The 11,531-nt window shown below is 34.8% G+C and overlaps 1 protein-coding gene across 2 annotated transcripts; it reads right to left on the bottom strand.

The window, feature by feature from the left end:
• On the bottom strand, positions 8,802-11,524 carry LOC107624463 (cyclin-dependent kinase F-4-like). 2 transcript variants are annotated; one of them, XR_002356019.1, is made up of 9 exons: positions 11,362-11,524; positions 11,052-11,141; positions 10,826-10,964; positions 10,556-10,650; positions 10,423-10,475; positions 10,257-10,323; positions 9,398-9,834; positions 9,221-9,302; positions 8,802-8,928 (listed from the first exon to the last, which is right to left on the bottom strand). XR_002356019.1 is itself a non-coding variant. In XM_021113892.1 (7 exons), exons 4-7 carry the CDS (start codon positions 10,645-10,647, stop codon positions 9,762-9,764), a joined length of 285 nt encoding a protein of 94 aa, XP_020969551.1. In that variant the 5' UTR covers positions 10,648-10,650; positions 10,826-10,964; positions 11,052-11,141; positions 11,362-11,524; the 3' UTR covers positions 9,580-9,761. The 2 variants fall into 2 exon arrangements, 1 of the variants encoding a protein (XP_020969551.1); XM_021113892.1 differs by lacking the exons at positions 8,802-8,928; positions 9,221-9,302 and having other exon boundaries at positions 9,580-9,834.

Genomic DNA, 11,531 nt, shown 5'->3' with positions numbered 1-11,531 from the left:
CTCTAGATGAGCCTCAGATTCCTTTGGTTTCTCAAAGGGAAACTCCTTATTTGTCAGTGAACATCCCAGGAGGTCTTCCTCACTAGGATTCACGTCCTCCTCCTCCTCTTTGGGTTCGGCCACACCAAGCAAGGTAATGGCCTTGCACTCTCTTTTTGGATTCTCTTCTGTATTGCTTGGGAGAGTACTAGGAAGGGTTTCAGTGACTCTTTTACTCAGCTGGCCCACTTGTGCCTACAAATTTCTAATGGAGGACCTTGTTTCATTCATGAAACTTAAAGTGGCCTTAGATAGATCAGAGACTATATTTGCTAAGCTAGATGGATTCTGCTCAGAATTCTCTGTCTGTTGCTAAGTGGATGATGAAAAAGGCTTGTTATTACTAAACCTATTTCTTCCACCATTATTAAAGCCTTGTTGAGGCTTTTGTTGATCCTTCCATGAGAAATATGGATGATTTCTCCATGAGGGATTATAGGTATTTCCATAGGGTTCCCCATGTAATTTACCTCTTCTATTGCAGGGTTCTCAGGATCATAAGCTTCTTTTTCAGAAGATGCCTCTTGAGTACTGTTGGATGCAGCTTGTAATCCATTCAGACTCTGAGAAATCATATTGACTTGCTGAGTCAATATTTTATTCTGAGCCAATATGGCATTCAGAGTATCAATTTCAAGAACTCCTGATGTTAAGATTTTTGCCAGTAAAAAATGTCATAAAAATAGTCGCGTTGTAGATATAGTCTCTAAACCGACAAAAATCCCTTCGTACAAACGTTTTGGTTGTCACAAATAATAAACCCCTTTGAAATTGATAACTGAGTATTCAAACCTCGGGTCGTCTTCTCAAGGAATTGCAGGGAGGTATGTTCTTATTATTGGTTATGAGGATTGTAAATTGGGGGTTTTGGATGTAAGGAAGCAGTATTTTGCACAAAAAGAATAAAATAGTAATAATAAAATAACTCTTGGCAAGGTATGAAGACTGGAGGTCCTATCCCAGTTATCCTTATCAATTGTAATGAGAATTGGATTTTTCTCCCACTTTTTTAACCTCTAACTATGAAGGTAAGTTAAGTGGATGAATTAATTCTTGAAGAATTCTGATTCTCAATCAACAATGAGTTTGATAACTCAAGAGTCACCAATTATTTAACCAAAGCCAAAAGGAGGAGAAATTCTACTTGAATGAAAATAATTTAGATAAATTGAGAACTTTAATAAATTAAAGAAAGCAATCATAAGTCTGGAATACCTCAATTAACTCTAATAAAGACATCAAATGTAACATGAAAGAGTTCATAAATTAAATTGGAAAAATAAATAAAAATAAAGAACCTGGGATTGAGAGTCACTCCTAAAACTAAGAGAAATCCTAAATCCTAATCCTAAGAGAGAGGAGAGAACCTCTCTCTCTAAAAACTACATCTACTCCTAAAATTATGAATTATGAGAGCCTCCTCATGAATGGATGCATTCCCCCACTTTATAGCCTCTAATCTGTGTTTTCTGGGCCGCAAACTGGGTCAAAAATAGTCCAGAATTCGCTGGTTTCGAATTTTGCCACGCTGGTTTTTCGTCACTACGATGCGGCCGCATGGATCACGTGGTCGCGTCGCCTAGCGTCAGGGAAACAATATCGTATTATATATCAAATCGAAGCCCCGGACGTTAGCTTTCCAACGCAACTGAAACCGCGTCGTTTGGACCTCTGTAGCTAAAGTTATAGCCGTTTGAGTGCGAAGAGGTCAGGCTGGACAGCTTAGCAATTTCTCCAACTTCTTGTATTCCTTCCACTTTTGCATGCTTCCTTTCCATCCTCCAAGCCATTCCTGCCCTATAATCTCTGAAAACACTTAACACACATATCAAGGCATCTAATGGTAATAAGAGAGGATTAATAATAAGCAAATATAAGATCAAAGAAGCATGTTTTCAATCAAAACACATAATTAGGAAGGAAATATAAAACCATACAAATAGTATGAATAAGTGGGTAAAGAGTTAATAAAAACCACTCAATTGAGTACAAGATAAACCATAAAATAGTGGTTTATCAACTCCCTTCCTCTGAGGCGTCCCATTACTCACAGGATTCCTTTTAGAAGTGTACATGAACTGGTTATTTGCAACCGTGTCAATGAGTTCCTGAGCTTCTGCAGGTGTTTTCTTTAGGTGAATGGATCCAACTGCAGAATGGTCCAATGACATCTTTGATAATTCAGACAGACCATCATAGAATATATCCAGGATGGTCTATTCTGAAAGCATGTCAGAAGGACACTTTTTGGTCAGTTGCTTATATCTCTCCCAAGCTTCATAGAGGGATTCACCTTCTTTCTGTTTGAAGGTTTGAACATCCACTCTAAACTTGCTAAGCTTTTGAGAAGGAAAGAACTTGGCTAAGAAAGTCGTGACCAGCTTATCCCAAGAGTTTAGGCTATCTTTAGGTTGAGAGTCCAACCATATTCTAGCTCTGTTTCTTACAGCAAATGGGAAAAGCATAAGCCTGTAGACCTCGGGATCAACTCCATTGGTCTTAACAGTATCACAGATTTACAAGAATTCAGTTAAGAACTGAAAAGGATCTTCTAATGGAAGTCCATGAAACTTGCAGTTCTGTTGCATCAGAGAAACTAATTCAGGCTTTAGCTCAAAATTATTTGCTCCAATGGCAGGGATTGAGATGCTTCTTCCATGTAAATTGGAATTTGGTGCAGTAAAGTCACCAAGCATCTTCCTTGCATTGTTATTATTTTCAGCCATGTCTCCTTCTTTTTCGAAAATTTCTATCAGATTTTCTCCAGAGAGTTGTGCTTTAGCTTCCCTTAGCTTTCTATTCAGAGTCCTTTCAGGTTAAGGATCAGCTTCAACAAGAATGTTCTTATCCTTGTTCCTGCTCATATGAAAAAGAAGAGAACACAAAAGAAAATATGAAATCATCTATGTCACAGTATAGAGATTCCTTATATGAGTATAAGAAGAGAAGGATGGAAGAAAGAAAAGATAAGAATTCGAAAATAAAATAAAATAAAAATATTTTTGTCTTTAATTTAAAATTAAAGTAAAAATTCGAAAATTAAAAAGACAAATAAAATTAAATCAAATTAAAATTTAAAACAAATAGTTAATTAAAAAGGAATTTTAAAAAAGAGGGGAGGGATTTTCGAAAATAAGAGAGAGAAAACTAGTTAGGTAGTTTTGAAAAAGATAAGAATTAAACAAGATAAGATTAATTGAAAAAAAGATTTGAAAATCAATTTTGAAAAGATAAGAAGTTAGAAAATATTTTGAAATTAATTTTGAAAAAGATGTGATTGACATTTATTTTGAAAAAGATTTGAAAAAGAAATTTAAAAAGGTTTGATTTTGAAAATTAAAGTTGGTTACTTGACTAACAAGAAACAAAAATATATGATTTTAAAATTTAAAGATTGAACCTTTCTTACTAGGCAAGTAACAAACTTAAAATTTTTGAATCAATCACATTAATTATTAGCATTAATTTCGAAAATATGAAATAGAAATAAGAAAAAGATTTTGAAAATAAATTTTGAAAATTTCGAAATTATGAAAGAAAAAATGAAAAAGATTTGATTTTTGAAAAAGATTTGAAAAAGATAGAATTTTTGAATTGAAAATTTGATTTGACTCATAAAAAACAACTAAATTTTTAAAACTTTTGACTAAATCAAATCAAATTTTTGAAAATTATGAGTGAAATAAGGGAAAGATATTTTTTTATTTTTGAATTTTTAATGAAGAAAGTGGAAAACACAAAAAAGACACAAGTCATAAAAAATATGAATCAAAACAAGAAAGATATGCAAGAACACTTTGAATGTCAAGATGAATACCAAGAACTTATTTTTGAAAATTTTTAAGAAAAGAAAAACATGGAAGACACCAAACTAAAAAATTTTTAATGTTGAGACACTAACAAATTGAAAATTCATATGGAAAACAAGAAAAGACACAAAACATAAAAATACAAAGATCAAACAAGGAAATTCATCAAGAACAACTTGAAGATCATGAAGAACACATGATGAATTTTCGAAATTAAAAAAAATAAAAAATAAAAAAAATTATAAAAGCATGCAATTGACACCAAACTTAAGAATTGGCACTAGACTCAAACAAGTAACATAAAATTATTTTGATTTTTATGATTTTATTAAATTTTTTTTGTAATTTTTTGAAAATTAATTTTGGAAAAATGAAAAAGAAAATTTTTTTGTATTTTTTTCGAAAATAAGAAATAAAAAGCGTAAAAATAAAATAAAATTACCTAATCTGAGCAACAAGATGAACCGTCAGTTGTCCAAACTCGAGCAATCCCCGGCAACAGCACCAAAAACTTGGTATGCAAAATCGTTTTTGTTCATTCCTTGGTAACGGCGTCAAAAACTTAATACGCACATTCATAATCTTAGTTCCTTGTCACAACTTCGCACAACTAACCAGCAAGTGCACTGGGTCGTCCAAGTAATAAACCATATGTGAGTAAGGGTCGATCCCACGGAGATTGTCGGCTTGAAGCAAGCTATGGTCACCTTGTAAATCTCAGTCAGGCGGATTCAAATGGTTATGGTGAATTGATAATTAAAATATAATTAAAATATAAAATAGGATAGAAATACTTATGTAATTCATTGGTGAGAATTTCAGATAAGCGTATAGAGATGCTTTTGTTCCTCCTGAATCTCTGCTTCCTGCTGTCTTCATCCAATTATTCCTACTCCTTTCCATGGCAAGCTGTATGTTGGGCATCACCATTGTCAATGGCTACATCCCGTCTTCTCAGTGAAAATGGTCCAAAATGCGCTGTCACCGCACGGCTAATCATCTGTCGGTTCTCAATCATACTGGAATAGGATTCAGTAATCCTTTACACCATTGAAGAGGGATTATTGTGTGTCACTCCAATTATGACTTATTTACTGTTGTGACAATCTCATCATTGCTAATGCCACGATTCAGATTTTGATTCGTGTTTTAAACACTATCTTTATCTGAGTAGAAGCTATGGGATTCAATTCCCTCTTTGCATAGCAGCTTCATACGATGAATTCTAAAAGGTCATTAAAATTTAGAGTAAAGTATCGTTTTTGTCTCTAATATTTGGAGTAAGTCCTATTTGTGTTTCTAACGTTTAAATCGTCCTATTTGTATCCTTAATGTTTATAAAAGTGATTCAATGTTATCCTACTATCAATTATACTAACAAATCAGATTATATTTCTCAATTATTCTCACTTGGATGTATTCATTCTCAAATATGTCTCATTTGGATGTGTTCGATTTTAATATTATACCCACTATTTGTATTTAGATTCAATTATGTCCTTAGAAAAGTGAATTATGTAAATATTGTAGGAATTAGTTTCAATATTTGATGAGTTATTTTTCGGAATAGATCATCGATTCTATCTCAGACATTTGTATTATAACTTTAAGAAAAGATTTTAAAAAACAAATTAAAGCGTTCATGATGTGTAATTGACAGTGGGATAACATTTAATCACTTTTACAAACGTTAAGGATATAAATAGGACGATTTAAACGTTAGGGACACAAATAGGATTTACCCCAAACATTGGGGACAAAAACGATACTTTACTCTTAAAATGTAATTAAAATATAAAATAGGATAGAAATACTTATGTAATTCATTGGTGAGAATTTCAGATAAGCGTATAGAGATGCTTTTGTTCCTCCTGAATCTCTGCTTCCTGCTGTCTTCATCCAATTATTCCTACTCCTTTCCATGGCAAGCTGTATGTTGGGCATCACCATTGTCAATGGCTACATCCCGTCTTCTCAGTGAAAATGGTCCAAAATGCGCTGTCACCGCACGGCTAATCATCTGTCGGTTCTCAATCATACTGGAATAGGATTCAGTAATCCTTTTGCGTCTGTCACTACGCCCAACACTCGCGAGTTTGAAGCTCGTCACAGCCATCCCTTCCCAGATCCTACTCGGAACACCACAGACAAGGTTTAGACTTTCCGAATCTCAAGAATAGTCGCCAATAATTCTAGCCTATACCACAAAGACTCTGATCTCACGATCAGGAGGCTAAGAGATACACATTCAAGCTTGTTTGCATGTAGAACGGAAGTGGTTGTCAGGCACGCATTTATAGGTGAGAATGGTGATGAGCGTCACATAATCATCACATTCATCATGTTCTTGTGTGCGAATGAATATCTTAGAGAAGAAATAGGCTTGAATTGCATAGAAAAACAATAGTACTTTGCATTAATTCATGAGGAACAGCAGAGCTCCACACATTAATCTATGGTGTGTAGAAACTCAACCATTGAAACTACATAAGAATAAGGTCCAGGCATGGCCGAATGGCCAGCGTCCATGATCTAAGAACTAAACGTCTAGAGATGTAAATACAATAGTAAAAAGTCCTATTTATACTAAACTAGTTACTAGGGTTTACAGAGATAAGTAGATGATGCAGAAATCCACTTCGGGGCCCACTTGGTGTGTGCTTGGACTGAGCATTGAGCTTTCATTTGTAGAGACTCTTTTTGGAGTTAAATGCCAGTTTGTAACCTGTTTCTGGCGTTTAACTCTGCTTTGCAACCTGTTTATGGCGTTTAACTCTAGAATAGGGCAGAAAGCTGGCGTTGAACGCCAGTTTGTGTCATCTAAACTCGGGAAAAGTATGGACTATTATATATTTCTGGAAAGCCCTGGATGTCTACTTTCCAACGCAATTAAGAGCACGCCATTTGGACTCCTATAGCTCCAGAAAAGTCACTTTGAGTGCAGGGAGGTCAGAATCCAACAACATCTACAGTCCTTCTTCAGTCTCTGAATCTGATTTTTGCTCAAATCGCTCAATTTCAGCCAGAAATTACCTAAAATCACAGAAAAACACACAAACTCATAGTAAAATCCAGAAATGTACCTTTTATTTAAAAACTAATAAAAATATACTAAAAACTAACTAAATCATACTAAAAACTATGTAAAAACAATGCCAAAAAGTGCATAAATTATCCGCTCATCACAAATCAAAGAGAAGAAGAAATTCAATATCATTAATCCATCAAGTACAACAGATCTCCCTCTCTCAATGAGAGGTAATTTAGCTACTCATAGCTTAGAGAAAAGTACAAGAGATGGAAGAGATGATGTGAAAAAGTAAATCTTGCAATACTTCAACAAAGCTACAACCCAACAACTCCTTTCTGAGTACTTTCAGGGGTTATTTATACTTCTTCTAGCACTAGAATAAAGAAAATACAAAAGAGAAAAGAAAATTACAATTGGAGGGAAAAGAAAACTAAACAAACGTGACCTTCCAGCCTGGCGTGTGATAGGCATTTAAGTGGCATGCCACGCCCAGCCTCCAATTTGGATTGGCGCGCCACGCCCAGTTCTTCAAGTGGCACGCCCAGTTCACACTTTTGCAATTCCGCACAACTAACCAGCAAGTGCACTGGGTCGTCCAAGTAATACCTTATGTGAGTAAGGGTCGATCCCACGGAGATTGTCAACTTGAAGCAAGCTATGGTTATCTTGTAACTCTTAGTCAAGATATCACTAATTCTAAGATTTAATTGTGAAAAGTAAAAGAACATGAAATAAATACTTGTTTTGCAGTAATGGAGAACAGGTTGAGGTTTTGGAGATGCTCTATCTTCTGAATCTCTGCTTTCCTACTGTCTTCTTCTTCATGCACGCAAGGCTCCTTCCATGGCAAGCTGTATGTTGGTGGATCACCGTTGTCAATGGCTACCATCTATCCTCTCTGTGGAAATGGTCCAAATGCGTTGTCACCGCACGGCTAATCATCTGTTGGTTCTCACTCATGTTGGAATAGGATCCATTGATCCTTTTGCGTCTGTCACTACGCCCAGCACTCGTGAGTTTGAAGCTTGTCACAGTCATCCCTTCCCAGATCCTACTTGGAATACCACAGACAAGGTTTAGACTTTCCGGATCTCAGGAATGCACTACAAGAAAAACACCCATTCAGGTACACTTGAAAAGTGTAGCCAAAAGTGAAAAAAATGATGCCTTAGGCTACAGCTATGCTTTTTGGGCTACGGCTACGCTTTTTGGGGTGATTCCTATTCGGCCGTTGCCTATTCTCAAAGGCTACGCTTTTCTGCACCAAAGGCTACGCTTTTGGCGTTTGGAAATAGGCTACGCTTTTTAAGTGATGCTGTCCAGGATCAAAGGCTACGCTTTTCAGCTTTCATTTTTTCAGAATAGGCTACGCTTTTCAACGCTACTGCATCACTTGTAAAGCGTAGCTACATTGTATACCATAGCTACTTTTTATAAGTGTAGCTTTAGGTCCCTCTTTTTTTTTTTTTGTATACTATAGCTACTGTATATAAGTGTAGCCTTAGGTCCCTCATTGTTTTTTTTTTATTTTCTATATATATATATATTCTAATAATTTTTTTTAAAACCTAATATTTAGTAATATGATTATATATATAAATCTATTTTTTTAATTAAATTAGTTAAAAATTATAAAAAAAATAAATACATAATAATACCATACAATATTCTTTAAATAATAAAAATTATCCTTTAACAAAATATATTTATAATGAACTAAAAATATTGAGATGATCATAAATGAGTATTCATACATCTCACACTAAATTAAATATACCCATATCAAAATATACACTAGACCACTTAGAATTTACTACTAATAAACTATAAAAAACTAAAATATTGTATTCTACATAAGTATCTTCTAATAAAAGTTATTAATCTTCTGATAGAAGAGAAAAAAATAAATTGATGCCAAATAGAGCACCTAACATCTGCGACTGAATTGAACATATATTGAAGCAAATTCTTGGCTTCTCCCATTGAGCGCAACTGATTCCGGCGTCCTCTATTCGTAAAGGCCCGCTCTCATTTTTTTGCCTCGGAAAGCTGAGAAGTCATTGCCACAAGTTAATTAGATGATATGCTTAACATGCCTTCAAAGAAAAGAGTGCAGGTGTCTCCATATGTCAGCGATCATTAGTGACATAGTAGTAAAGTTAACTTACCAACTTGACACATAGTGATATCTTTCAAGAACTAAATTGAAAGTATTGAATCTTTAATCAGTTTAATGAACCATATCGACTTATGTGTGATTTTTGATAATCCAATTTTAATATTATCTCGTGAATCAAGTCACGTGAGACCAAATAGGTTAATTGACACTACTTACCAATACCTTCAATGATAGTTTTTCATCACTTAGAATAGGCAATTTGCTTCCGAAAACTAGTTTTGATACATCAGGTGCCTTTGATGACCTGCATTATTATCCAACAACTCATATATTTTGTCACTTTCTCCTAATAAAGGAAGAAATAAATATGAATGATGATGATTCATTAGTTAATAGTACCTAGTTTCATCAACACAGAAGGAAGTAGAAGTAGAAGTAGTAATAGTTGTAGTAGTTGAGGTTCCATTTACATAATTTGAAAGACAGAAATAAATTGGTGTTAGTTCAGAAAGTTGGTCATTTGCAATAGCCAAAATGCCAAATGGTCCAAAAAATATGTCCAACTGAACAACAAAAAATAAATAAATAAATAAAAATCAGGAAAATGTAAAGTAAAACCATGATTACTGTGAGATACAAGTTGTAACAATGCAACCAATAACTATGGAAAAATCCTGTGTTGCAGGGCCAATGTGTAATGGCACTACTGTGCCAGGTTTAACCAATAATTCCTTAAATTCATCACTGCTAAGTCTCAAGCTCTCTATTTCTTCCACTGGCCATTGAAGCAAATTAGTTCCAGTCTTCTTGTCATACAATACTGTTCACGAAATAGTCTGATTCCAGCAGCCAAAACACAAACATTTGTGGATTAGAGATTCTTACTAATTAAAGTAATTTACCCATCAATATATAAGATCAAATTACAATGTGTCAAACTTTTAAAGTTGACTCTTTGTGCTACTAAAGTACTTGTTTTCTATTTTCTTTCTTTTCCTTTTGAATTCAGGCATTATCATATTGAAATTGGTACAGTAGGTCAGTAGCACATGTTTGAAAGTGCCATTTGAAACTTGAAGTAGATTCACAAAAACCAGGACTGAGAATTATTAGATAAACATTACCAATCAAGAACACATAACACAACATAAGGAACCAAAAAAAGATAAACATTACCAGACACTTAACATCGATAACACGACATAAGATCTTCGACAGAAGATCGTATTTGAGAGAGAGAGAGAGAGAGAGAGACTACCTGGCACCAGGGAAAAGAGGAGGAAGAGAGAACAGTTCAGCCATTATAGCACCCATTGCCCACATGTCTAAATGAGTGACATAAAATTCAGTAAATAAAATGGTACTTATCATCACTCCAAACAGTATTAATTTGATCATTATCGCTGTTTAAAGCATATACTTACCAACTTTGGAGCTATACAGATAAGATTGAAGTAGCACTTCAGGAGCACGATACCTAACAGAAGCCAGCGTACAACTTATAAACTGCACAATACACAACTGAACAAATTACATACAAAAGTTGAAAGCACTTACCACCGTGTGGAGACATACTCAGTGTAGGGTGGTTGTGAACTGATCTCACGTGCTAGGCCAAAATCAGAATAGACCATAGTATAAATCTCCATTTGCTGCACAATAACAACTTCATTAAAATGTCAACCAAAACGATGCATAATTTATAGAAAAAGCTAGGTAATTCTTGAGAAGTTTGAAAAAAAAAAGGCTAACATACTCAAAAAGCATGTTCTCTATTTTATCATATAGCACATTTAACAAAGGATTCGGATGCAATGATAAACGTACCAGGCTTCAGATAACGGTGGAAGTATCCCCACTGGTGCATATAAGCAAGACCTTGGAAAACTTGAAAACACCAATTCCTAACTTCACCCTCAGAAAACATCTTCTCCCTGTCTTTCATAAGTTGGTATAGGTTGCATTCCTAAATCACCCAAAAAATTGAAACATCAATTACTGGACTTTGCACAAGATGATGCAGACCACATCTAATGAAGAACTGGCCACCCACCATGTACTCAAAAACAAAGTACAGAATGTCACTTTCTCGAATAACTTCCTTTAGCTTCACAATATTTGGGTGGTTCATTTTTCTTAGTGACTGCAAACCAAGAGAAATTGAAGTAAGTTATAAACAGAAAATAAAAAGCCATATAGCGATAATGTTAGTCTTCACAGCAGTGGCCATGGTTGCAGCAAAACATAATATTCAAATTGGATAGGAATTAAAAGCAATTACAACCCTGGGGATTCAAGATAAAGCAAGGACTAGAATTAAAATCAGAATATGGAAACCATAGCGGTGATAAAACAGAGCATACAAATTCAATCTAATCGATGGCAGCAGCGGTGGCGGAGCAGGACGGCATGAGAGCAGACCTCGCCCTTCTCCCCCTTGTCGCGTTTCTGCTCCTCTGTCTTCCGTGCATCTCTCATGATTTCCACTCTCCTCTGCCCTAATCAGCGTTGACTGTGTCTGTGGTGATGAAGA

Source organism: Arachis ipaensis, chromosome B10 (assembly GCF_000816755.2).
Source record: "Arachis ipaensis cultivar K30076 chromosome B10, Araip1.1, whole genome shotgun sequence".
Taxonomy (NCBI): Eukaryota; Viridiplantae; Streptophyta; class Magnoliopsida; order Fabales; family Fabaceae; genus Arachis; species Arachis ipaensis.
Note: the sequence above shows the minus strand (reverse complement) of the source record. Positions and strands in the feature narration are given on the sequence as shown.

Coding starts and splice junctions, on each gene's coding strand:
- LOC107624463 (XM_021113892.1), bottom strand. CDS start 10,647: ATGGAGATTTATACTATGGTCTATTCTGATTTTGGCCTAGCACGTGAG. Junction 10,476..10,555: donor GAGTATGTCTCCACACGGTG/GTAAGTGCTTTC, acceptor GGCTTCTGTTAG/GTATCGTGCTCCTGAAGTGC. Junction 10,324..10,422: donor TCTGTATAGCTCCAAAGTTG/GTAAGTATATGC, acceptor TCACTCATTTAG/ACATGTGGGCAATGGGTGCT.